This window comes from Mauremys mutica, chromosome 25 (genome assembly GCF_020497125.1).
Source record: "Mauremys mutica isolate MM-2020 ecotype Southern chromosome 25, ASM2049712v1, whole genome shotgun sequence".
NCBI classification, from domain to species: domain Eukaryota; kingdom Metazoa; phylum Chordata; order Testudines; family Geoemydidae; genus Mauremys; species Mauremys mutica.
The window spans coordinates 7,810,762-7,835,506 of record NC_059096.1 but is presented as its reverse complement, the minus strand read 5'-3'; the positions used below and the strand labels follow the sequence as shown (position 1 = coordinate 7,835,506).

The 24,745-nt window shown below is 53.5% G+C and overlaps 2 protein-coding genes and 1 long non-coding RNA gene across 5 annotated transcripts; 1 reads left to right on the top strand and 2 right to left on the bottom strand.

Moving 5' to 3' along the window:
• Positions 1-210: 210 nt before the first annotated feature.
• On the bottom strand, positions 211-6,309 carry TMUB2 (transmembrane and ubiquitin like domain containing 2). 2 transcript variants are annotated; one of them, XM_044999308.1, is made up of 3 exons: positions 6,147-6,309; positions 2,707-3,303; positions 211-1,639 (listed from the first exon to the last, which is right to left on the bottom strand). In XM_044999308.1, exons 2-3 carry the CDS (start codon positions 3,276-3,278, stop codon positions 1,285-1,287), a joined length of 927 nt encoding a protein of 308 aa, XP_044855243.1. In that variant the 5' UTR covers positions 3,279-3,303; positions 6,147-6,309; the 3' UTR covers positions 211-1,284. The 2 variants fall into 2 exon arrangements, with proteins under 2 accessions (XP_044855243.1, XP_044855244.1); XM_044999309.1 differs by lacking the exon at positions 6,147-6,309 and adding an exon at positions 5,121-5,357.
• Positions 6,310-6,548: 239 nt separating this feature from the next.
• On the top strand, positions 6,549-16,461 carry LOC123356344. Of its 2 annotated transcripts, none has more exons than XR_006575334.1 (3): positions 6,549-7,320; positions 13,282-13,397; positions 16,345-16,461. It is a non-coding gene; the product is annotated as an uncharacterized LOC123356344 (long non-coding RNA). The 2 variants fall into 2 exon arrangements; XR_006575333.1 differs by lacking the exon at positions 16,345-16,461 and adding an exon at positions 15,247-15,625.
• Positions 16,462-17,341: 880 nt separating this feature from the next.
• ASB16 (ankyrin repeat and SOCS box containing 16) lies at positions 17,342-23,610 on the bottom strand. The gene is made up of 5 exons (XM_044999537.1): positions 23,298-23,610; positions 22,214-22,481; positions 19,536-20,028; positions 18,326-18,439; positions 17,342-17,533 (listed from the first exon to the last, which is right to left on the bottom strand). The coding sequence occupies exons 1-5, from the start codon at positions 23,608-23,610 to the stop codon at positions 17,348-17,350; spliced, it is 1,374 nt and encodes a 457-aa protein (XP_044855472.1). The 3' UTR covers positions 17,342-17,347.
• Between the last annotated feature and the right edge of the window lie 1,135 nt (positions 23,611-24,745).

Sequence of the window (24,745 nt, the reverse complement as noted above, 5' to 3'; positions counted from 1 at the left end):
TCTAGCTATTCTGGCCAAGTTGCCTCTTGTAGGCAAGGCCTCAGCTGTAAACCAGGCGGCTGCATGGCTCCTGTAGGCCGCCTTCCCCCTGCTGCTTCTCAGCCCTGTGAGTTCCTCACACGTTCATACTTCTCGCACTCCTGCGCGCGCCAGGCCGTTTCTCCTCTGCCCCCATGCGAAATAAAACGCCGCCTTCCACAACCAGGAGCCACTTCCAACATGTTCATTATCTCACTTTAAACAAAATCCACCGTAGGGCCTGTCTTTACAAATGCATCCATAGAAAACAAGGGCGGGGAGGAAAGTGCTCTAAAGAAAGTTAAACATTTGTCTCAAAGTGTCGGCTAGGCACAAGTCTACCCCCTCCCCAGGGACGAGCACTCAGCAGAGGTTGCAACCTCCTATTTAAAAAGAATTCCTTTAAAAATCCTTCCCTCCCCTTTGCGCCAGGTGCCAGTGAGAATATTTGGTCTTTAGAATTAGCACGTTCAGTACAAAGCAAGGCTGCTCAAGCAGGGAGGAGGTGCCAGGCAGCCCCGTGCCTCGGTGGCGCGCGCACACGCTGAGGGAGCCAGCTCAGTGCGTAATCCAGGAAGGCAGCCCCTAGCCTCTTGCAGGAGTGGCAAAGTGACGGAAGTACCATGCAGGATCGCAGCAGGGCGACATGCTGTCTCATCGCCACGGAGTCCGTTCTTGGGAGTCTGGCCTATCCTAAAGCAAGCCTGAGCATGCACCCCTCCAGCAGCTGCGTTCTAACAGGGCCCATCCACCTACAGCAGAGGGGACAAACCATGTGAAGCCAGAGTTGCTTTCTGCCAGGCTAGAAAGTGGCTCTTTTTGCAGGACTCCTTCACGCAGCTGGGACAAGCTCAGCGTACACAGGCTGAGGCTGTTTAAAAGATGTTCGAGGCAAGGGGCAGAAGGTCTCTCTCCTCAGCTCTACCTGAGAGGAGTTGCAGCAGTGCCTTGGGAGTGACGCTTCATCTCATGCCATAAATGAAACAGGTCAGTTAGCGCACACAAGCAGCACCCGGCAAAGCTGTCCCCTGCGATGGAGGAACAAAGTCTCATTAAGCAGCAGCAAGGTGAGGAAACAGTGAATCTAGGGGTCTCTCTTCCACATTGCTGGATACAGAAGGTTCTCTAGTATTTGAGCAAGCAGGGGGCTCCCAGCCACTTTCCCTGACACCGTTTGTCACAGCACATTTAAAACAAGCTATACAACAAATGCTGGGTTCCAATTAAAGGGACAGACAGGAGTAGCTGCCCCTCCAACTTTGCCTCTTATCGGCCGTACATCCCAAAAACCAGGAAACTGAAGAAGACAGTCACCCCAACCAAGGAGACCGTGGCCGGCGCAGTGAAGAACTGGCGGTAGTTGATGCGGCAGTACCAGATCACAGCCAGCATCACCACGAAAACAGGGAGCATTAGATTCCCTATGTTCACCGTGACCCCTGCTGCTTCTGCTGGGGTGACCCCCGAGTCAGGAAGGGGGGAGCTGGCGGTCTGCGACAAGTGGCAATGGATCACACAGTTGTCCGTGATATTGAGGGAGCGGAGGGTCCGTGCCTGATCCTGGAGTAGCTGGCCCTGATAGATAAACTTCATCTGATTTTCTTGTCCTGGGAAATATTTGCTTTTCAGGGAAACAGAAAGAGGCAAAGTTTAGAAGAGATGCTTTAAAACCCAGTCCTAAAGGCAGCCAAGACTGGACTAGTGACTAGTGTAAAACCCAACCAATGCAGCAAGGTTAAACCTCAGCAGGATCCAGGATTCACATGTAGTCAGTAAGTGACGGTCAATTTCATCATCCTTCCCGAAGCACCTCAGCAACTACTAACTAGGAGGAGTTTAAGTTTACAGAGTGGGGAAGTTACACACACCACCCCTGACTGCTCCTGCCAAGTCTAGCTGCCACTGAAAACAAAACCAGGGTCACAATGGGTTCAAACAATTGTTTATTTGTGCATTACACCAGCCCCTAGAGGCTCCAATCCAGATTAGCCCCACTGTGCAAGCCAGCCCTTGTCCCAGAGAGCACGTTCTAGCCTTTAGGGTTTAACTCTTGACCATAACAGGGTTCAAAAAAGAACTAGGTAAGTTCCTGGAGGGTAGGTCCATCAATGGCTGTTAGCCAGGATGGGCAGGGATGGTGTCCCTAGCCTCTGTTTGCCAGGAGCTGAGAGGGGATGGATCACTTAATGATTCCCTGTTCTGTTCATTCCCCCTGGGGCCTAGTGGGTTGGGCACTGGAGTGGGACTCAGGAAAGCTGGGTTCTTGTCCCAGCTCTGCCACTGGGTTGCTGGGTGACCTTGGGCAAGTCACTTCCCCTTCTGTGCCTGTTTCCCCGGTGGTAAAAACATGGATGAGGCTACTGATCTGCTCTGAGATGTTCTGATGAAAAGGGCCGTAATAGCACAGACTGACATTTATACATAGTAAGAGCCAAATCCGCCCAAGCCATCACTTACCAGCGAGGAGCACGTGGTTAGATGTCCCAGAGAGAGATTTAATTGTTGCTACACGTTTATAATCAGGCACTGCCTAGAGGCTCCGCTGCACCGGGCGCTCTACAGACACACACAGGGACAATCCTCACAGAACCTGTGGCAGCGCTTGTTGGGGGAGGTTTGCTCACTTTAACGTTGGGCCTCAGATTCATAGACTGAAAATCCCCTTGATGCCTCTTACATGGAACTTACCTCTTGAGAACACCCACGGTGTCCTCCGGTCTCACCATGGCCACCTCTTCCGTGTCGTTGAGGAACTTGAGACGCACTTTGATGAGCCCGGAGCCTGGTTCACTCTCCTCCCTGACGTGTGACATGTGCGAGGTTCCTTGGCTCTCTTGACCCGGCTGTTCTAGGGCACCGGACTCGCTGGACGAGGTCCTTTTGGGCAAGCCTTGTATGTTCAGCAGATGGTCGAGGCTGGACTCAGAGGTGCTGCCGTTGCCCCCCTGCTCAACTGCAGGGCCCAAGTTGGATGCAGCAGCCCCTTCCTCTTCGGCTTTTTCTTCTGCACTATCAGCGGACCCCTGGGGCTCAGTAGGCTCTGACGTTCCTGAATTCCCCACGTACCGTTCGACGTGGCTGAGATGGATCACAGAGGATTCGCCCGTGGTGACAATAGTTCCCAAAAGCTGGTTGCTGCCATCTGCTACATAAGTGGAAAGCCACGCCAGAACCAGAGCCAGGACAAGAACCACCACGCCGGTCACCACCGTTACTTCATCCCCCACACCTTCAATGATGGTCATGCCAGGGGGCTCCATCTCTTGGCTTCTTGCAGGAGCTCAGCTGCAAAGAAAAAGGAACTCAGCTCCAGCCATGAACCAACAAAAGGAAGGTGCTCCAGAAGGGGAACGAACTGAGGCGGTGTGGAGCCTAACGGGAAAGAACCAGGGAATAAGAAGCAGTAGTTTCTGCCTTTCCAATTGCTGAGACCCTTGCTCTGTTTGTCCCTTTCCCTTAAAAATAAAGAGCACAAGAACCCATCAAATGGGACATGCACAGCAAGCAGGTAAGGGAACCATAACCAGCCAAGTTAACATGGAAGAAAAATGAGCCAGGCTCTCCTAATGTCTTCTTAGTTCTTTATCCTCTAGCCGAGAAGCAGGCATGGCAGAAATAACTACGGTTGGTTGGTTTTTATGACTCCCCAGAACGTGACGGCCACATTCAAGCACCGTGTAGCTGTTTTCCTCCTAGCTCAACTTTGCCACACAATCCCAGCACTGAACGTAAACAGTTGCTGTCCAGCAATGGGGACCTCTGGCCTGTTTTCTGGCAAAGTTCACTTTCTAGATTTGACACGCAACTGCCCTTAGCGTATCTACCAACTACACAACAAATCGGTGGGAGGGGAAGGGTTCTCTTACACTCATCTTTACTGGCCTAGCTAAGAGGAGAAGGAAGGAAGACAATACAGAGAACGAGAGAAAGTTAACCCAGGTAGAAGCAAAGCAAGACCACGTTACGAAACTTAAATATCAAAATCAATTTAGCAAATGGCAAATCAGCTTTTTCCACAGCAGCTCCTTCATTAATGCTGGTATAATGGACCATTCAGGTATGAAACATCCCCAACCAAATACACTGACAACATTTAAGAAGCAATAACCATATTAGAATTGCAAGGAGAAATTCTTCTACGCTGCCTTCCACAGCAGAGGATGTAAGTGTAACACAGGAACTGTAAAATTGGAACAAACTAGCACGTCTCACAGATAAGGAAAGAACACATTCTGTGCCTTAACCACAGAACTCATAGGTTCTGTGGCATTGGACAGGTCAGCTTTGTACCTCAGTTTCCCCATCTGCAAAATGGGACTGGTGATATCAACCCATTTCATACAAGGCTCGTGAAGGTCAACTCATTCATTTTTAAAGGTCTTGGAAAATAATGTGAAAGTGCTCTAGAATGGCAAAGCAAAGACACAGAAAAGTTTAAATGACTGGACACACACTGTAAAGGTCCAGTCCTTCCAGGGATCAGGGAAAGATATGCCCACTCACAACTCAGCCATTTTTAGAAAAGGAAACAAACATATTGCCAGGGTCTGCAGTTACTCAGCTTTTCATTAGAGAAATAGCCAACCCCTCTTCTTCCACATCTCTTAGAAGCAAGTCCCTGTGACAAAGACCTGAACTTGAAATCGTAAGTAGAGAAATTAAATGTTGGGAACAAGTGTCACACAGATTAGTCCCTCAATGATGTTTACAATCATGGATTCAGTTCAGTTTACCATGGAAGACTGTGATCTAGTGATTGGTGCGTCCTGGGTTGTAGTCCTGGCTCTGCCACTGACTCATTATGTGACCATGGATAAGTCACTTCCCCCTCCCAGTCGGTCTCTCACTTTCCTCACCTGTAAAATGGGAACATTCACTCACTCGCCGTAGCTACCTCACAGGTGGGGCGCTGAGGGCTGGCCTGGCTAATACTTACACAGAGCTTCTGGGAAGTATCTATGCTATTCACACACTCAGCATCATTGTCAGTGCCATGTAAGAAAGCACCAGTCTGCGCGTGGCGAGGGTGCCATCTTTTGAAAGGAGAGGGCACATTCTGCCATTTCATGGAGTGCTGAATCCGAGACCTTTTCTCCCCTTACCTTGCTGCAAAAACCGATGATGAAAGACTTGGCGCACACCCAGCCCAGCAGGACCAGAAGCCCAGGGCTGCCCTGTCGGAGACAGGCGGGACACCCGCATGGCGCACAGAGGAAGAACCTAACCCTCCTGGAGCCCTGAGTCTCCCTTGCCCTTTTCCATGGGCCAGAGACGGGTACCTGCAGACAGAAACCTGGGCCGGGGGAGGTACCTGAAGGGAAGCACCGAGGCCTCTCAGACCTGCGTGGGGAGGGATTATGTTAATGACACCGAGCGAGCAGGGAGGTGGCATTAATGGGGGGGGGAGTCATGTTCCCAAGAGATGACACAGCCCCGACAGCGGGGGAGGGGAATCAAGCCGGGGGGGGGGGGAACCTGATCCCGGGGGGGGGGTGTTAAGCCCCCGTAGCGGGGGGAGAGGCAGAGCGGGGGGGGTAATCCGGGGGGGGGTTAAGCTCCCGTAGCGGGGGGAGGGCGCCGATCCGGGAGGGGGGTTAAACCCCTGTAGCGAGGGCCGGGCCGGGCCGGGGGGGGGCGATACGGGGGGGATCAAACCCCGGTAGCGGGGGAGGGGGTAGAGCCTGCGGGGAGGGTTAAATCCCCGTATCGGGGGAGGAGCAGAGCCGGGGGGGCGAACCGGGGGGGGTTAAACCCCGGTAGCGGGGGAGGGGCCGGGCCGGGGGGGACAATCGGGGGGGTCAAACCCCCGTAGCGATGGGGGGGGCAATCCGGGGGGGGTTAGATCCCCGTAGCGCGGGCCGGGGGGGGCGATACGGGGGGGGTTAAACCCCGGTAGCGGGGGGGGGGCCCGGGCCGGGGGGGCGATCCGGGGGGGTTAAGCTCCCGTAGCGGGGGGAGAGGCAGAGCCGGGGGGGTAATCCGGGGGGGTTAAACCCCCGTAGCGCGGGCCGGGGGGTGCGATACGGGGGGGGTCAAACCCCCGTAGCGGGGGAGGGGCGGGGGGGGACACTCCGGGGGGGGTTAGGCCCCCGTAGCGGGGGGGGGGCGGGCCGGGCACTACCACTTACCCGGCACTCCCGCAGTCGCCTCCTCCTGTCCGAAGGGCCCCCCCCCATACACTTCACGTTCCAAGCACACGCCGCTTACGTCACAAGCACGCACGCAGAAAACAGTGACGTTTCACGCCCGCGCCACAGACGTGAAAGGGACCTGGCCGGCGGGAGGCGGGAGAGAGGTCGGCGCTCGCTGGCGACGTCATGCGACGAGCCGCGAGGCAAGGGGCGGGGTCGGGATGATCCAAACCCGCCCCCGTAAAAAGTCCCTTCAAGATGGCTGGGCAGAGGGGGCGGGGCCTAGAAGTAGGGGGAGGGGCCTTGTGGGGGCAGGGGCGGGGCCGGGACCAGGGGGAGGAGCTTCCGCTATTGCGGGCTATATAAGGGGAGGGTCGCTCAGTAGCAGCGATGAACTGGCTGGGGGGAGCAGGTGGAGGGGCTCCAGCCCAGGCAGCAGCCAGGGATCCAGATTAGAAAAGACCAGAGCTAGGGGGTGACTCAGGCAGGGTTGGCGCAAAGAGAAGGGTGGAAAATCACTCCATGATGGTAATGGTCAATGTGCTGCGTAGAGCCTGGCATCCGGCCGGGGATGCTGGGGGGCCTGCAGGACCTGCTGCCACAATAGCAGGCGCCAGGTAAAAATTCAAGACGCAGAACGTGGGCGTAGACGTTGTGGGATGGGAGCAGGATTACAGGACGAGTCCCCTGCAGGGCTCTACAGCTGAGCGAGGTGGTAAAGAGCCATGTTAATCCCTTGAAAATAGCTGGATGTATTAGGAAAAGCCTTGGGAAATCTACCAAGAGCTGGAAGGTTACAGGGTGTTGCTGTGCTGGTGTCGTGTATTGCTAAAGAACAGCCTGAAAAAGGCCTTAATGCTAAAATTCTAGGGACAATAAACGCAGGCTGCCAGCCACCCAAATGTAGGATGCAAACAAGTAGGGGAATATATGGGGTCCCCTTGGAAATGACTGGAAATGGAGCAGGTAGAGGTGGGGACCCAGGGCAAGTCATTATGTGAATAATTAGTGGGAGGGAGGTGAGAGCAAATGTCCACAGCTGTGCAAATTGCATTTAGAAGGGCTTTATCTGCCAGGGTTATGCTAGGATAGGTGATGTTTTGGATGAAACCATATATTCTGTTCCCCTTTGAGCTGTTATAAGTGCTGAAAGTCTGGTAACATGGCAAATGTGAGTAAAGTAAAAATAAAGTGTGAAGTAAATGTGAAGGGGAGCATTCATATGTAGAAGGAGCAGAACTAAAATGTAGCAACTGTGTGAATAAGCACAGTACAGCTTATGGAGGAGGTATGGTAGCTAAACATGCATGTTCAGACACAAAACGAGGATTATCAACAAGATGTCTTATGCAGAAGCTGCTAAAAGGTATTCAAAACAACATCCTGGGAAGGAGGAGAAAACCAGTAAGGGGAAAGGTACATTGCTACAACATAGTGACCTGTTTGCACTGTGCAAACTGTAAGGAGAATGGGGAAAAAATAAAGATTATAATAAAAGTAGCAGAAAAGTATTTGCATTCTAGTAATTTGGCAATAGAGTGCATTCCTGCCATTTTGAGAGAGGACAATACTGTGGCTTAACTAAATGGTGTTAAAAGTGTTTTTGATGGAATGCATAAAGCTTAATAGCACATGCTCAGGCACTCAAAGACTTTTTTTTTTTAACTGAAAGGCAAACCTGATATCTGTGTACAGGAAACGTGGCTAAAAGATGGAAAAGCTGTCTCTTAAGGTCATAGTATATAGCAGAGTCAGATACGAGAGAGCGAGGTGAAGGGGGGGAATTCATTTATAAAGGAAAATTTGAGTTATATTGAAATGCATGTAAAGAAACTGACTTTTGAGTATACTGCTACTGAGACACCAGTGCAGAATAAAAATACCTCTTTAAGGATGTATAATATTTACAACCCCTGTAAAGACTTGGAGAGCTCAGAATTAAGAGCCAACGAGTTCGTATCTTGAATGTGGAGATCTGAATGCCCATAACTAAGGCTACGAAGCTGTGACGGGGGTCACTGATTCCGTGATTTTACGAGACCTCTGTGACTTCTTGAAAATGCCAATAATTCAGCCCCAGGCAGTGGGACTTGGGCTTCAGTAAATCTGTGATTTATCGTTTGTTGCCTGTGTCCTCTCTGTGACTTTTTAATAAAAATACCCATGCTAAAATTGTAGCCTTAGCCATAACGACTTATGGGGCAGTGGAAAGTCGGATAGCAATGGCAAGCATTTGGAACAGTCCATTGATGAGCACAATCTGGTAATAATAATGGAGCACCGGCTAAGTTTAGCTCAGTTGCTGGTTCCTTTTCCCGTTTGCATCTGGGAATTGCAACTAGCAATATACCTAATAAATAGAGGTGGGAAATTTACAAGAAAGAGGGAAGGGAAAGTGATCATTTCCCTAAGCTGCTTATGTATGAACGAGAGGGGGATATTGAAGACACTGGAGGAACTCCTGCTTGGAATTTAAAAGGGCTGATGAGCGTTTCAGGAGTAAGTGTGAGGAGTGCTTGAGCAACAAGTGTGTAAGAGATGAGAGGAATTCTGTGATAATGTAATAAAAGTAATTATGGCAGCACCCAAAGTAGATTTTGTGAGATACTGAATTGCCTTAAAACCAGAACCCCGGTTCTGTGGTGGCATGAAAAATGTGAGATTGGAATAAAGAAAGAAGGTGTATAGAAAAGCTGCAACCACAACGAACTGGGAGACTTCGAGGGCATCTAAAAGAAGTAAGGCAGTGCCACAAAGGGTTAGGAAGAGGCCTAACAAAGAGAGATGGAAAAAGTATTCTGGGAAAATAGATACCCAGGTGTCAGAGGTTTACCAGCAAATTAAGAGAGTGAATGGAACCTGGAAGAATAACAATTTTATCCCTGATCTTATTGAAGAGGATAAAGTGATAAATTTGAACAAAGGAAAAGCAGAAATCCTAGCAAGTAATGATGAGAATCAAAGTACAGATTATTTTTTTTTGGGAGGGGAAAGGAAATGTATCAAAGAAAATTGTGAGATCCTTAAATGGTTGGGAAAATGCCAGTGTGCTGAATGAAAACTTCAGTATGCAGGAACTGAAACACAGCTATAGATAAAAGGTTAAACACTGCGCCAGGGATAGTATTTAAGCATTATATGACATAGCCTGACCTGAAGGGATTGCAAGAATTTTATTAAAGTTACGTAAATCTATAGGGGAAAGGAGTAAGAGCAGTCGAATGGAAGTGTGCGGTGATAATACCAATTGAGAAGTCAGGCAAGCTACTTCTGAGAACAGCTGTCTAGGCCTCCGGAGCCACGTGCGGCTCTTCAGAAGTTAATACGCGGCTCCTTGTATAGGCACCGACTCCAGGGCTGGAGCTACAGGTGCCAACTTTCCAATGTGCCGGGGGGTGCTCACTGCTCAACCCCTGGCTCTCCCACAGGCCTTGCCCCCCCCGCTTTCCCCTGAACCTTCTGTGCCCTCGCTTCTCCCCCCTAGAGCCTCTTGCATGCCTGGGAGGGAGGAGGCGGCAGTGATCAGCAGAGCTGTCGGTGGACATGGAGGTGCTGGGAGTGGGTGGGGGAGCTGACTGGGGTGCTGCTGAGGTATTACTGTGACTCTTTGGCAATGTACATTGGTAAATTCTGTCTCCTTTTCAGGCTTAGGTTGGCCACCCCTGAATAAGAGGCTAGTTGCATATTGGGTGAAAAAAAAAATCCTAAATAGTGCTACGCAGTTTTAGGAGGGGAGAGAGGGGCGACTGATCTTATTGTAAGATTAGAAACAGAAATACAAAAAAGTCTGAGGATCAGAGTATATGGTAACTGGGGGCGTTGGATGTTGAAAAAGCACGATACACTATGGAGGGAGGGTTTGTTATATAAGTTGTCCATGATGGGGATAGAAGGAAGAATGGTCTGGTGGTGGATGAGAGATTTTTCTGAGTAAGAGGACCATAGCGGACAGAACACGGAAAACCTTAGCAGGTATCTATAGTGTTGCCAACGGGGAGTATTGTCAGCCCTACCTTGTTTAACATTACGATAAATGATCTGCCAAACGGCACAAGGGCCTGCGTAGGTGTTACCTTATTGTGGATGATGCACTAAATGGGTTAAACACAGGAGAAATCAAGTGGTTGGAGAGAGATTCAATGGAGCACTCAGGGAGGTCTCAGAATGGGGAGAAGCTTGTGGATTTAAATTTTCACTAGCTAAAACAAATGGAACGATCATCATTAGAAGAAAGATCAATTACACTCATCTTTGATATCTTATGGAGAACGGGTGCATGCAGTTGTTTTAAAATTCTGGGTATATAGTTTGGCCCTTCCAAGTCAGCTTATTATCATAGACAGTATTACAAACAAATGCAAAGGTAGGATTAGTCGACTTGTAAGTATTGCTGGGATTAATTGGGGAGCAGATGAGACAGCGCTGCTGATGCTTTGTAGAGCATTAGGAAGAGCAGTCGGAGATGATGGGTATCGAGTCTTGAGTTCTGTGTCCAGATTGGAGCTTAAAAAGTTAGAATTGATGGAAAGAATTGTGGACCAAGAAGACAAGAGGAAGAAACGTCTGAAGTTTGCCCCAAATAGAGGATAATGTGCTGCTCCGAAGTTCTAAAAGGATCAGTGAAGTGCTCGTGTTTAGACTGGTAACTGGTCGCTGCGGTTTGAATAATATTTGGTTCTTCTTCGAGTGATTGCTCCAATGCATTCCAGTTAGGTGTGCGCGCCGCGCGTGCACGGCTTCTCCGGAACTTTTTCCCTAGCAACCCCGGCTATTTATTGACTAGACACAAAGATGGGTTAGGAAACACTTCAGGTTAAAAGAAACATCTGAGCCCCTGATATGGGAATGCAGGGAGTGGTTCCAGGAAAGAAAGGGTCTTCGTGAAGAATTTAGACCGGGGTGGCCAGAGGTTGAGCAGTGAGCACCCCCCCTCCCCCCGGCACATTGGAAAGTTGGGGCCTGTAGCTCCAGCCCCGGAGTTGGTGCCTATACAAGGAGCCACAGGTTGACCACCCCTGATTTAGACGCTTTAAGGTGAGACTACACTATGGGGGGTTTAGTGAGAGGATTTGGAAAGTGCACATTTTGTTAAAGTTACCCCAAACTCAGTAGCTGAGTCTGCTTTGCTGTAAAGATGGGTCCCTGAACTCCTGTCCTGGCCCTTTGGGATCCATCCCTGGCCCCAGGGGTCAGAGCATGGGTGGGGCTGGGAGCGCAGCCTGGCCCCAGGGACTTGTTCCTTCCTCGTTATAGGGGTTTAACTCTCACCCTAGGGACATTTCACATGTGGGGAAACTGAGGCACAGAGCAAGGCGGCAACCTGCTCAAGGCCACCCGGCAAGGGAATGGCAGAACTGGGGATAGGACTCAGGGGGGCCAGATTCAGACCCTGCTCTACCTAGTAGACCACAGTGGAAGGGAAAGAAGCCACTTGTTGGGTGGAGCAAGGCTTTTGTTTACCAGTAAACACCAACGCTATGTACCCATTGGAGGGAGGGAATTAAGAGGCGGCCCTGGTCCTCGGGGGGCGGGGGCGGGAGGCAAGGAGGCTACACTGACCAAAGTGCTATTATTAATCATGTTTATTGCGGTAGGTGCTGTACAGCCCAGACACACCTAGGGGTGGGGGCAGAAAACGCAGCGGGAACAATGGGGTGGTGACAAGTGCTATGTAAACTCCATTATTATTATTGGTTTGGAAGGTGGGTTTCATTGGGGGGGGGCTCAGCTCAATGGAAGGAAGAGGGGCTGTGGAAGTGACTCCAGGAAAGGGGGGGGCTGGAGCAAACAGCCAATCACAGGGCAGAGAAAAGTCCAATCAAAACTAGAAAGTTCTCTGATGGATCCTGCCCCTTCCAGCTGCTTCCCAAGGGCAAGACACGACAGTTAAGTTTCCATGTCAAGAGTAATTACCTCTGTTGCTCTGGGGAAACCGTTTCTGCTAGAGAGGAAGGGGGGGCTTGCGGTTAAGGCACAGGCATGGGATGGGGGAGATCTGGTTTCAGTTCCCAGCTTGGCTACAGATGCTCTGTGGGACCTTGGGTAAGTCACGGAATCGCTGTGGGGCGTCAGTTCCCACCCGTACAGCGGGAGACCTTGGGGTCCTGCCTCACAGGGGCGTTGTGAGATCCGGACACTGAAGATTGTAGAGAGGATGAGTATCTGAGAGAGCCAACATGCCTTGCTGCCGCTGTTCAGTGCCCGCGGGGGAGGAGAGGTGTGAAGCCCTGGGAGGGGAAGGATAAGCTTAGGGTATTCCCCCCACATGCTTAAAGGCTCAATTTTGTAGGGCAGTAGCACCTACAAGCCCTAGTGGTGGACCAGGATCCCCTTGCGTGAGGTGCGGTACAAACCCCGAACAAGAAGACCGTCCCTGGCTATTCTGCAGCTGATGCACAGCCGCTGAGCCCTGTGTAAAGCTGGCCTGGTGGAAGCAGGGGCCGCCGAGGAGCCTGTCCCTGCAGCGGGAAGTAGGTCACCGCGCTAAATAATTAAGGCTGCAGCTGTTAGGCCGAGGCAGGCCTGAAGATGCTGACGTGATGAAAACCAGAGCTGCTGGATCTCCAACCTGAGGAGATGTCAATAAATAGACTGCCCGGCTCTGTCAGGTGGCTGGCGTGTCCTGCTGCGAGAGCTGGGCCTCGAGCCAGCATTCCTGGTGCACTGACACTTCCCTCCTCTCCCCTTCGCTCCCAGGCTTCCCCCCCAGATGCTGGGATGGGGGAAGGAGGGCGAAGCCACCAGACTTGGCGTAAGGGGAGGAAAAGCTCTTTGGCGTTAGAAAGCATTGAGAGAGGGTTGCAGCTGCGCTGTCAAGTACCGGGTAGGATCCCAAAGTTGTTGACAGCTGCCAGCACCGAAATGCAGCCACCGCTGGGGGAAGATAACCAGCTCACAGCAACCTGCGAAAGCAGGGGAATGAGGAGGGTGATATTAAGAATGAAAAGGGCCCGGAGATCTGTAGAGAGGGCACCCCTGGGGACGTCTCCACCTACAGACCCCCTGCAGTAAAGGACGTGGACCCTGTTGAGCTAGGCGCTTGTGTCACACCTCTGCTTGTTCTGCTGCTGTAAGTTCCAGGGGGCTGGAGGGAGGCTGGAAGACTAACCTCAGGGCTGGTACTGTCCTCCAGGCAAAGCTGGTGGGAAGATGCGGAATGAGCAGCAAGTCAGAGTGGTGAATTCAATTAAAAGGGAGGGACGTGGCCGGCTGCCTGTCAGCTTTAAACACTCGTTAAGACACAAGTTGGTAAGTAACCTTCTTCATTCCATCTCCTTAAAGACAGCACAAGCCTTTCTGAACGGCAGTGACTAAAGCTAAGCACAGGGGTTTGCTAAACACGGGGCAAGGAGAACTGGAAATCTAGGCGGGGCGGTTGTGGGGGACAGGACAGGCTGGAGGGGCGGAGGTGTCTCGCTGTGGCATTTCCAGGGTGGTTTTCTTAAGCTTTTGTCATTAAAACCAAATTGCTGGTGACCAAGATAACCCTCTGGAGTCTGCAGGTAGCTGGACACAATTCATTCCCCATTCAGGGGTCAGCAGGTGTGAACTCTGAGGCCTTAGGATGGTAGTTTACTTATTATCTGAACTTTTTCACTTCTGCTGGGCAAAGCCCACAAAAAAGGAAGCGTGGTTGTGTTAGGAAGCTCTGTACACTCTTGCTGTCACATCTCAAGTTGGCAGAGGTTGGAAAAGTAGCACTACTCGCTTTCCAACCCAAAATCTAGTTTAAACACCAGACTCCAAGAGGGTTTGCATCAAGATGAGAGAGACTATTTGAGATAAAGTGGATTTCTAACTAGAGCTCGCCCAGTCACTAACAGATCCACTATATAGCATGTCATGGCACTAACTAGGCCAGTAATAGGACTCTCATGCTTATTCTGTAAAAGCATAGCTATCGACCACTGGAGCTAAAGGAGAATCTCCCTTAGCTGCTAGCACTAGAGGGGCTGTGGCACACAGTTGAGCAAGTCTGATTTAATCCAATAACAGGCTTTTATAGAAACACTTCCTACATTACAAAGTTTTGTAGACAGCATTGGTTTTAACTAAAAATCCAGACCCTCGGAATTCAGCATTGCTTCTGCGACATGCCAGCTATCATACCAGCTCAGAACAAGTGTCTGAAGTTCATTATCCTGCTTGTGGCACCAGCCCATGACTAGTGCTTAGAGGGGGAAGAAAATTAACCCTCCTCCTGTACTGAACCCAGCCATTCTCTAGTAGGAGTGATGGCTTCTGAGCCCCTCCAGCAAGCTGGTATCCTCATATCACCTCCACACCCCGAAGAGCAGATCCTGACTCCCCCAAGTCCAGGAGTGTGTGGACTGGAGGATTGGGCTGTGGTATTCCAAGCTATGGGGCTCAGTGCTAGAGTCTGGTGTGGGAGCTGGGGGTTGGGTGCAAGCCCCTCTGTCACTTTTTATTAGTTATAAGAGAGAGGGCAGATGGCCCAGTAGTCAAGGTGCTGTCCTAGGACATAGGAGCCCTAAGTTCTATTTCTTGCTGGCCCCCAGGCTCCCTGTGCCTCAGTTTCCCCTCTGTAGAACAGGGATACAAGCAAAGCCCTGCTTCCCAAGGGCATAGGGAGGTGCTTGGTTACCATGGAAATGGCCTAGCAATACCATAGATAAAATCACTGCTCCTTCTCCAACTGCTTGGCTCTGAAGCTGTGAATTCACCATGCCCAGGGCACTGCCTGTATATCACCCCACTGCAGGAAGCTGGCCATCAGCTGTGCAGCACCCCCTGCCAAAGAGGACTTTTCCAGCCTGGCATCCCCCTCTAATGGGCCCTGGCCGTGTTCACCGCCATCTCCAGTCCCTAGGGCAGGGGTTCCAAGGCAGAAAGAAAAGTGTCTGAAATCTAACTCCCACTGGAGTGAGGTTTTAAGCCGGTTGGGTTTTTAAGGATAATACAGTGTGTGGGTGGTGGTTAAAGGATGAAACATTCACACCCTCTTAAAAAGGAAAACAGAGGGGCTAGAGCAGAGGAATCCTGGGTTCTATTCCTATTGTCCCACTGCTTTGCTTGGCTAAGTCACTAATGTTGCCCCAGCTTTAAAATGGGGTCCTGCTTTCCCACATTTGCGAAGAGCTTGGAGACGGCTAAGAGGAGTATTCGTAACAGCGCTTTCGCTTGGGGACCCGTAAATCTCTCCAGCGGCTGCCCTCTGACTTGCTTCGGCGCAAGGTGAAACATTTCCAGCTTATGCAGCCTCTCCTTGAGCGTCAATCCTGACTCCGCAGCTAATGGCTTCGACTACCCACCGCTGGTGCTTTTCCTTCTCCGATGTCTCCTTCTCTAAGGTGCAACAGTTGATGACACCAGCATCAAAGCAGCAGAGGAGAGTGCTCATGCTAACACGCAAGGAACTGCTAGGGATACGCTCATTAGCACGAGAGCGCACGCACCCAGGCCTAACCCCCAGCAGTGCGGGGAAAAAAAGATTTAAAACAAGCCTGTTTGGAAATATATTTGCTGTAGCTTTTTATTTTACATGGGGAAACTAACAACACAGGCTGCCCCTAAAGTGCAAAAGCAGAACAGAATATTTTACTGCAAACAGCAGGCAGTTTTGGAGCTCATGAGATTAAAATGCATAATCAGGATTCAAGTAAAGAGACTGGACCTATCCAGATAATGAGAACAACCAGAATTACATTAGAAGGGTGTTTTTAAAATCCCTTGGAAGGGCTACAATGTGGTCTAGTGGCTAGAGCAGCGGACTGGCGAGTAGGGAGTTATTCTCAGCTCTACCACTGGCCTACTGGGTGACCTTAGGCAAGTCACTTCCACTGCCCCGTGCCTCGGTTTCCCCAGCTGTAAAGGGGGTAATGAAGCAGACCTGCCATTGTAACTGCTTTGAGATTTACGGATGAAGAGAGCTAGCTATTTTTTAAATGCTCCTGCTTCAAGGCATAAGCTAACAGAGGGGTCAGGAGGCAATGTCTCCTATAGGGAGGTTATTCCAGTATTGGCCACTGGGGGTATCCTTGACCCCTCCTCCAGAATGAGCAGGACCTGGCCATTCCTGGACACAGAACAAGATGGGCTTCTGGGCTAGCACTTCCTCCGGCTCTGTCCATTTAGGTAGGGGGACCAGATGTCCCATTTTTATAGGAACAGTCCTCTTTTTTGGGACTTTTTCTTATATAGACACCTATTACCCCCCCACCCTGTTTTTTCACAGGTGCTGTCTGGTCACCCTACATTTAGATCTTTACACCCCACTCCTTGCTGAATTTACGAGCACTCCCGTTTGGAAGTGGGACACACCACAGGCATCAGGCCTCAGCCACAGGCATTGCAAGACCTGGCGGCAGATTCGATCGGCGTTCATGATTTGCGCTTTTCAGCTACTGGCATGTTTGTAGCCAGGGCATCGTTTTGGGTGCACGGAGGGCACCGGCATCCCCAAGACTTGAGTTTATGACCCTACTTCTTGGTATTTAGAAAGAAGAGTTTAAAAACAAAAAAAACCCACAGGGACATCAATCAGACCAGGGATCATCCCGCCTCGTGTCCTGTCTCCAACAGGGGGTGGGATCAGCTGCTTCAGAGGAAAGTGCAGAAGGTTGCTGTGGAATAACCTGCCCCGGGGACAAGGAAGAAATGTTCCCTGTTCCTGTCAGAGTGAGACGTTCTTCCTGACCCCATTAATCAGCATTTGGCTCGTGGCCTGAGGCGGAAAGGGTTTAAATATAGAGACTCTTGTATTTTAGAAGACTTTACTATTCTATCTTGGCATTTCCTTGTTCTCTAGCTAAATGTCCAGTCCTTCCTTTGAGTCCTGCTCAGCTCTTGGCTTCAGCGATGTCTTGTGGCAATGAGTTCCCCTGACTAAGCAGGTACTGCCTGGGGAAGAATATTCTGCTGTGTCACTTTTAAAGTATCCTGCTTTTGAATTTCATTGAGCATCCTTTGTCCTCATATTATATGCAGTAGAGCGGGGTAGAAACTGGTGCTGGCACAAGCCGAGCCCTGTTATCAAAAGTATGTTCAGGAAGGGCTAGATTCTGCCAACCGCACTCCCGCTGAGCAGCAATTTACTCGATAAGTAGCACACAGGGCTACTACTCGGCATGAGTCAACTGACAGAATATTACAGGCCCTGGTGCGTTGGGATCTCAGTCACCCATCAGCAATTCAAAGCCATTCCCCAAATAACACGCCTGAAGGATGCATCTTCTCTTTCACCGGATGTAGCCCTCAAGAGGGAGCTGCAGATAATCCCGCAGAGACGGGGGCAGGTTGAGTTCGGGGATGGCGGAATGGCACCGCGCTCCCAGGTGCTTTCGCAGGGCGCAGCGCGCCAGGTGCTGCAGCTGACGGGGCTGGTTCGTCATCTGGAGAGCAGAGTCGTAAAACGTCTTGTGCTCCTGCCGAGACGGAAGGAGGATTAAACGAGGCTCCGTCTATCACAGGGCTCAGCAGTGAGTACAGGGGCAAGTCATCAGAGGGAGGTTCTGGAGCAGCCTCCAAGGTGGGGACGGGGGGGGAGAGAACAACCGAACTCACTTTAAGATGGAACTGGACAAACTTATGACTGGGAAGATATGATGGGTGGCCTACGACAGCAGGGGCCTGGACTCGATGAGCCGGGAGGTCCCTTCCACACTTATATCCCAGTCCTCTCTAGAACCTGGAGGACCAAGAACTCTATGGGCGTTAACTCCACATCTCCTGTTCATTGGCTGGGGAGAGGTTCCAAAGATCTCACCCGTACCGAGCTGTGTTTGGGAGCCACTGATCTAGTCCCCTTGGCCAATGCAGGATTGCAGCCGAGAGGGGATTTCTTTATCTGGACCAGTTTTAAAAGTCCCAAGCTATGGAGATGGTCCCGCAGCCACAGATCCCACTGTCTGGTCCCCACAGGCGAGTTGCCCAAAGACCCAAATTCTCAAGGTTACGCAGAATACGTGCCACTAGGATGGCTAATGTGTCGCCTGCCGCCCCAAAAGACTGAGCATCTGGCTGCATATTAGGCAGCAGTATAAAACCCTCTGTCCCCAGCAGGTACCTCCAGGGCAGCCGCTTGCCCTGCTGCAGCTCCCGATGCACCTGATCTGGGGGCCAAGCCACCATTCAGCCTCCAGATCCAAGCACGCTGCCCCTCTCCCCGCTCTGTATCAGCTCCGCCTGGCGCCAAGCGGGCTGCGCGCTGGACTTACCTGCCACATCTCCGGAGGCACCATTTCCACCCAGGAATCGCAGGATGGGATCCGGTCGTAGGAGTTCAGCACGACTTCTAGGGCACGGGGGGCCAAGGAGCAGAACTTCAGCATCTGAGAGCCAGGCGGGAGAGAGCAAAGGACAAGGGTGAACTGGCCAGGAGGGAGGAGAGAAATACAAGGAGGGCGAGAGTGCCAGCGAAGCTAGAGGGAGCCAGAGACGATAGCGCAGTGATGTGGGCCCATCAGCAGGAAGTCCCAGCGCTCTAGGGCTGTGACAGGGTCAGATCCTAGCAAGGGAGGACTCAACTCTCCCTCCTTGCATGCAAACGCAAAGCTTACCCCGTGCACATGTTTCAGAAGGGACTTAAACTCCCATTGCACTGAGTGAAGTTCACCCTACACTGCTGTACCGCATGGCTGCATTTATACTGTGCTGCCCTGTCGGTCTGTAGTTTGCAAAGGGGTTTGGGATCCTACAGGAAGGCTGTAGGTGCTCTGGGAATTGTCAGTGGCCTGTCTGCTCCAGTATCCCGCCTCTGATGGCTGGTTCCAGATACTTCAGAGGAAGATGCAAGAAGGGGATGGATAGTAATGCTATAGATGTAGTTTCTTCCTGACCCAACAGTTAGTGGCTGGTTTGTGCCCTGAAGCATGAGCATGAACTCGTCTCCCTGGCACAAAGGGAGCCTCATACAGAATCAGGGAGGTAGAGGTAAAAAAAAAAAAAAAAAAAAAAAAGACCTGTTAGCCCTCATCATCAGAGCAACCAAGAGTGGCGGGTGGAGAGGGGAGGTGGAATTAAGGGAGATGCATTTCACCCCCACCTCCCACGGCTTTTACTCTTCTCTTGATGTCACCCTCAGCCAACTAGACAACATGACTTGTTTCTCCCCGAGGAGTTCAAGGCACCTCACAAACGTTACCTGAGCCTCACAATTCCGAGGAGTGAGAAATGGGGAAACTGAGGCACAGAGCCTCCTACATGACTTGCCAAGGTCACACAGGGAGTCTGTGGCAAAGCAGGGGACAGAACCCAGGAGTCCCGACTCCCAGGCCTTCCACTCCTTCAATCACAAGGCCCCACTCCCTCCTCCGAGCGCTGGGGAACAGAACCCAGGAGCCCTGCTCTAACCATTAGACTCCACTCCCGCCTTCCCACAGGAGTCCTGACTGCCAGGCAGTGATTTAGCCCATTTCCCTCCCTCACCTTGGGGTTGATGGCTGCCGCCCCGTGGTCCAGTAAGGTGGCGATGATGCTCTCGGGCTGCCTGTCCAGGTACTCCTCCACCGCCTGCAGGGCGCAGTCCATGGGCGTGTAGCCGGCGCAGTTGCGGACGTTCACGGCAGCCCCGTGCCGGAGCAGCAGCGCCACCAGGCGGGGGTGGCAGTTGCTGCAGGCGTTGTGGAGCGGGGTGTGGTTCTTCCTGCTGGCCGTCCTGGCGTCGGCCCCGCACTCCAGCAGCCGCTTGGCCACCCTGTAGTAGCGCTCGGCCTCGGCGGGCTTGTCAGCGTTGGCGCAGGCAGCGTTGAGGGCCGTCTCCCCCTCCCGGTTCCGGTGGGCGAGGGCGGCCCCGTAGCACAGGTAGAGCTGCACGTGCGCCTCCAGGCCGTGCTCGGCGGCCACGTGCAGCGGGGTCGTCCGCCTGTCCCTGGTGCTCAGGTTCACCAGGGCCCCGTGCTCCAGCAGCAGCTCGGCGCACCTGCAACACACACAGCCAGGCTCACCCTTCCCCAGCCCCCGCCTCTGCTGCTCCGGGGTGCTTCAGCCTCCGCGCCGAGCCCTGCGGGGACTGCCGGGGGGTCCCTCTCTCTCTCTCCCCGTTTCTTCCCTTCCCACGCTGGGTTCAGGTCCCGCCGCCCTGGGGCACGGCGTGAACCGGTGCCACTCCCAGGATGACTTGGGGCTTTGATCTGTCTGGGGGCAGCGAGCTGCCGGGAGCCAAGCTCCATGGGAAGGTCGGGCTCCACTGGGCTGTCTATGGGGTGGCTCCTGGCTTCAGCACTAAGTCCGCGTCCCTTGCAGAGGGTGACTGGCAGGCAGCACTGCTGCAGGGCACGCTCAGACCACCACCCCCAGCAGGGAGCATGGGGTCCCCCATGCTCAGGCCGGAGCCCCCTGGGGCTGTTCCATGCAGACGGGGGCCCGGCCCAGGCTCGCGCTGCCTCCATCCACCAGCCCCTAGCTCCTGCCACAAACAGCCCAGTTCCGGGGACACTCTTCGCTTCCCCATGACTCCCGTGCAACTCGCAGGGCACAGGGATTTGGGGCACGCCTGGGCCTGGCAATCACAGGCCCGGCAGCGGGGCCCCCGCTCTGCTTGGATCGATCTGGCTGGCTGGGAGCACGAGCCTTCCTCGCGACCACCCGCTCGCCCATCAGGCAGGGGCCGGAGCGTCTTGTGCCGCCGGCTGCTCCCAGGGGCAGCGTCAGAGGACTCTGGAGATCCAGCATCCTCGGGGCAGGGTGGGGAGCAGCAGGCAGATTCCCTGGGGCTGCACACACAGCCCGGGCAGCTCTCTGCCAGTCACACCACGGGCCTCCATCCTGCGCCAGAGGGAGCTCTCCTAGGGGGCTGTGACAGGCTCCGCTTACCCCGCACTAGCCCAGACAGGGGTAAGCCCCAGGTATTGACAGCAGAAGTCCCGCCCCCCCGGCAAGACTGGGCATGCTCCAAGCGCTCTAGCGGTATAAAGGGAGGGAGCCCCGCTCATTCTGGGTGGGAGGCTGCAGGGGAAGGACCTGCCTGGGCAGCTCCTGCAGGGGGCCAGCCACAGCCACAGCCACAGCCACAGCCACAGCCACAGCCTGCACCGGGAATCGAAGCCGTCCACGGCCCGCCCGCACCCCAGCACCGACCAGCCCTGCCGAACACAGAGGACCCAGGGCCTCATGGGAGACCCCAACGCAGACTCTGGTAGGAAGCGACCCAGGGAGGGTGACTGAGTGGTACCTCCGGAAGCGCAGCGTGTTTCGGTAGGACCCTCCCTGCTCAGTCAGTGGCAAGCTGCTACACCACTGTTAGGGCCCTGGGTTGGGGCCCAGTGGAGTTGGGTGGGCCCAAGCCCCCCTACCGGGGCAGCCACACCTCAGTGCTGTAGACTCTGGCTGCTAGGCCACGCTGCCCTGACCCTAGGGGTGTGGACCTTCACAGGGACATTCAGTCTCTATGGCCCATACAGCCCTCAGCTTCTCTGCTGACCCATCGGGCCAGCTGGGACCCAAGGGTGAGTCGGGCTGGCATGCGCTGCTTGGCTGAGCAGCTGCTTCTTCCTGGAGGCTGCAGCTCACGCTCTGCAAGCACCGCTTTCATTTAAATACAAGGCCAAGTCACTAGCGACTATGGGGGGCGGTTTCCAACTGACACCTGGCAGAGCACTGATTTTCAGAGGGTATGGTCTGGAAGCCAGGCCCCTGCAAGGGCAGCTCAGAGACCACCCAAAAACTAGGAGGTGGCCATGTCATGGGGGTCACATCATCACGGCTTTTGGCCCCACACCTCTAGCTCTGACCATTGGGAATAGAATCGTCAAAATAGGAATTGAGGCAGCAATGTCTGCAGACAGCCTGAAACAATAGCTCAAGGAGGTGTGATCCATCTTGTTAACTCTGAAGACTAGTGACAACTAGTGAAATGAGACCACTTACCTCTTTTGCTACTGATCCAAGATGGGCATAGTGGGACCATCTAAGGTGGAGCCCTGTGTTGGTTTCTCCAGTGTGGGTGGATCTCTGCCTGTGAGCAGAGCTTGGGGGAGTGCCATTTCCCCCCTCCCAAAGTCCAGCTAGCTTGCAAGTCATTGACCTGCCTGCACTATAGATCTGTGGGTTAGGGTAGAAATTCCCCTTCAAGACATACCGCGCCCTGCCCCCACCCCCACACTTACTGCAAGGTCTCCGGGGAGGTGCAGAGATGCAGCGGGGCCAGCCCCTCCTCTGACAGCACATTGGCATTGGCGCCATAGTTCAGGAGCAGCTGGGCGCACTCGGCACGCTGGTGGATGGAGCTGTCATGGAGGGCAGCCTTCCCGCCCACCACGGCGTCGACCTCTGCCCCCTGCAGAATCAGGTGCTTCACGCAGTCCCGATAGCCTCTGGCCGCCGCGATCCGCAAGGGGGACGTGTGCTTCTTCTGAGGGCTCAGGACCCACAGCCCTGCGGGCGGAAGGAGGGCAGGGGAATCTCAAAAAGCCCTGTGCTGCTGTTCCACTCAGTCATTAATCGAGTCTGCCAACCTCGACTCTGACCATAATCCACCCTCCCGCCCCCAGGGCTTCCTGGAATTCATCTATGTGACTCTGCCCCAGCAGAGGGCTGGGCGCACACGTGATCTCAGGGTCACAGCGAGGCAGGGGGAAGACGGCAGGGAGAACCGGAGCAACTTGCTCAAGAGGCAATGGGGTTTAGGGGCCAGGGTGTCAGGGAACCAGCACTCTGTTCCTGGCGCGGACGCTGCCCTGCCGGGGCATCTTTGCCAACTCTCTGCCGCTGTGTTTTTCTCCTCCCACCACTTATGTGCCTTGGCTATTTAGCCTGCAGATTCTCCAGGACAAGGAGCGACTGACTACATGTATGTACAGCACCTAGCGCACAGACCCACATTGCAGCTGGCGCGTCTAGGTGCTACCGTAATACAAATAAATGAACAACAACTGCACAGCAACTAAGTGACAGAGTTGGGACTGGAACCCAGGATTTCCGGTGCCCATCCCCTGCTCTCCAGAAGTCACATGTTCTGGAATGAGCAAGGAACTCAGGAAACCCCAGGGGCTTTCGCTGAACTCTGCTTGGCTCCTTTCTGCCGCACTTTGAGCAAAGCCCCAAGAACCGACACATCCCTGGGAGCACAAGGTCTCTGGCTCTGTTGCGGGGTGGGGATCATTTAACTAGGGCAGCGGAGGAGAGGAAAGCAGCACTCAGCCCTGGGTTTGTTCCAGCCACAAGCCCGGATCAGAAACCCCACCTACGTACCCAGCTCTGCCGACCACATCAGCTCCTCGCTGACCGTCTCCACGATCACGTTCGCGACAGCCTCGTCTTTGAAGATGTTCTTGATGGTCTGCAGGTCCCCGGTGTACAGGATGTTGTGGACAGCAGGGTCCCGGCAGTACCGGGGACGCCGGGCGGGCTTGGGGAGCAGGGAGCTGCTGGTGGCCGGTGGGAACCTCCTGGTCAGGCATTGCCTCGAGAGAGCCCTCCGCCGATCCTCCCACTCCAGCCGCTCTCTCTGCAGGCGCAGCGCACGCAGGGTGGAGGAAGTGAAGGCAAAGGTCTCCCTAGACATTCTCTTGGTGCCGCGGGATGGGGCTTAGCCAGGGCAGCCTCCTTGCCTCCGAGACGGGCAGCAGATTAGTGTCCCCTGCCACCTCCCTCAGGCTTGTAAATATGGGCATGACCAGAAAACCCCTCCCCTTGTTGATTCAGAAGAGCAAGCCAGGCCATGCTATAAATAGAGGGGATGCTTACCAGGGCCGTCAGCAGCAGAAGTTTGTGCAGGGTCATGTTCTATCCAGGGCCGGTGGCGTTTGGAGGCATTAAACTCCTGCCACCCAGCAACAGGTTAAGCAGAACAAACCTACAGCAGCCCCGGGAGAATTTCCCCAGCCCCTGAGTGGAGAGCAGGGTTGTCCCTGCATACGCCCCACTGAGCAGGGGGGGCTGAGTCCACAAGGGGGCGGGAAGCACTGCAGACGGCTCACCCCTGCTCCGGGCTGACCGGCGTAGTGCTGGGCAGGGAATGCCGCCGCCCTTTCCTCACGTGGCCACGCTGTGGCCCTTGGGTGCCCGCTGCCAGGTCTCCACGTGGCTCTGCATTTAAACAGTTACCGTGTCTGAGTCAGGGCCCGATTCTCAGAGGTGCCGACAAAGAGCGGTCATAGGTGGGGCCAGGAACTGCTCCTTCTAGCCGTACAGCGCCTGCCAGCCACGCCCAGGCCAAATTCAGAATAAAAAGACAATGCAGAACACAACCCTTGGGCCAGAGAATTTGTACCCTCGATTGCAGACACCTGCAAAGGGGAAGCAGGTCACCTCTCTACAGGCCCAGAGGGGGAACCAGGGACGTGAAGTATTTCCTAAAGCCCTTTCAATTCCAGTCCACGAGTGAAGCGTGAGCGAGGGTGGGAGGAAAGGAAACCCCCCAAACCGCACCAATCTTCAGATGAGAGAGTTAAATCACAAGCCACGTTTTAACTGGAATCATTGAGGACAGATGGTCTCAACAATTCACCAGCCGTTTTTAACTAGACAGAGCGGGGAACAAAACAAAACAGGTAACTTGCTTGAGGCAACATTAGCCCACCGGTCACTCCCCCCCCTCCCCAGCCACACATGGGAGTCTCCCTATTGCCTGGCCTTCTCTTTGGGGTGCTGGCACTTGATCACGCCAGCCCTGGGCTGCTTTTAACAGGGGCCTGAAG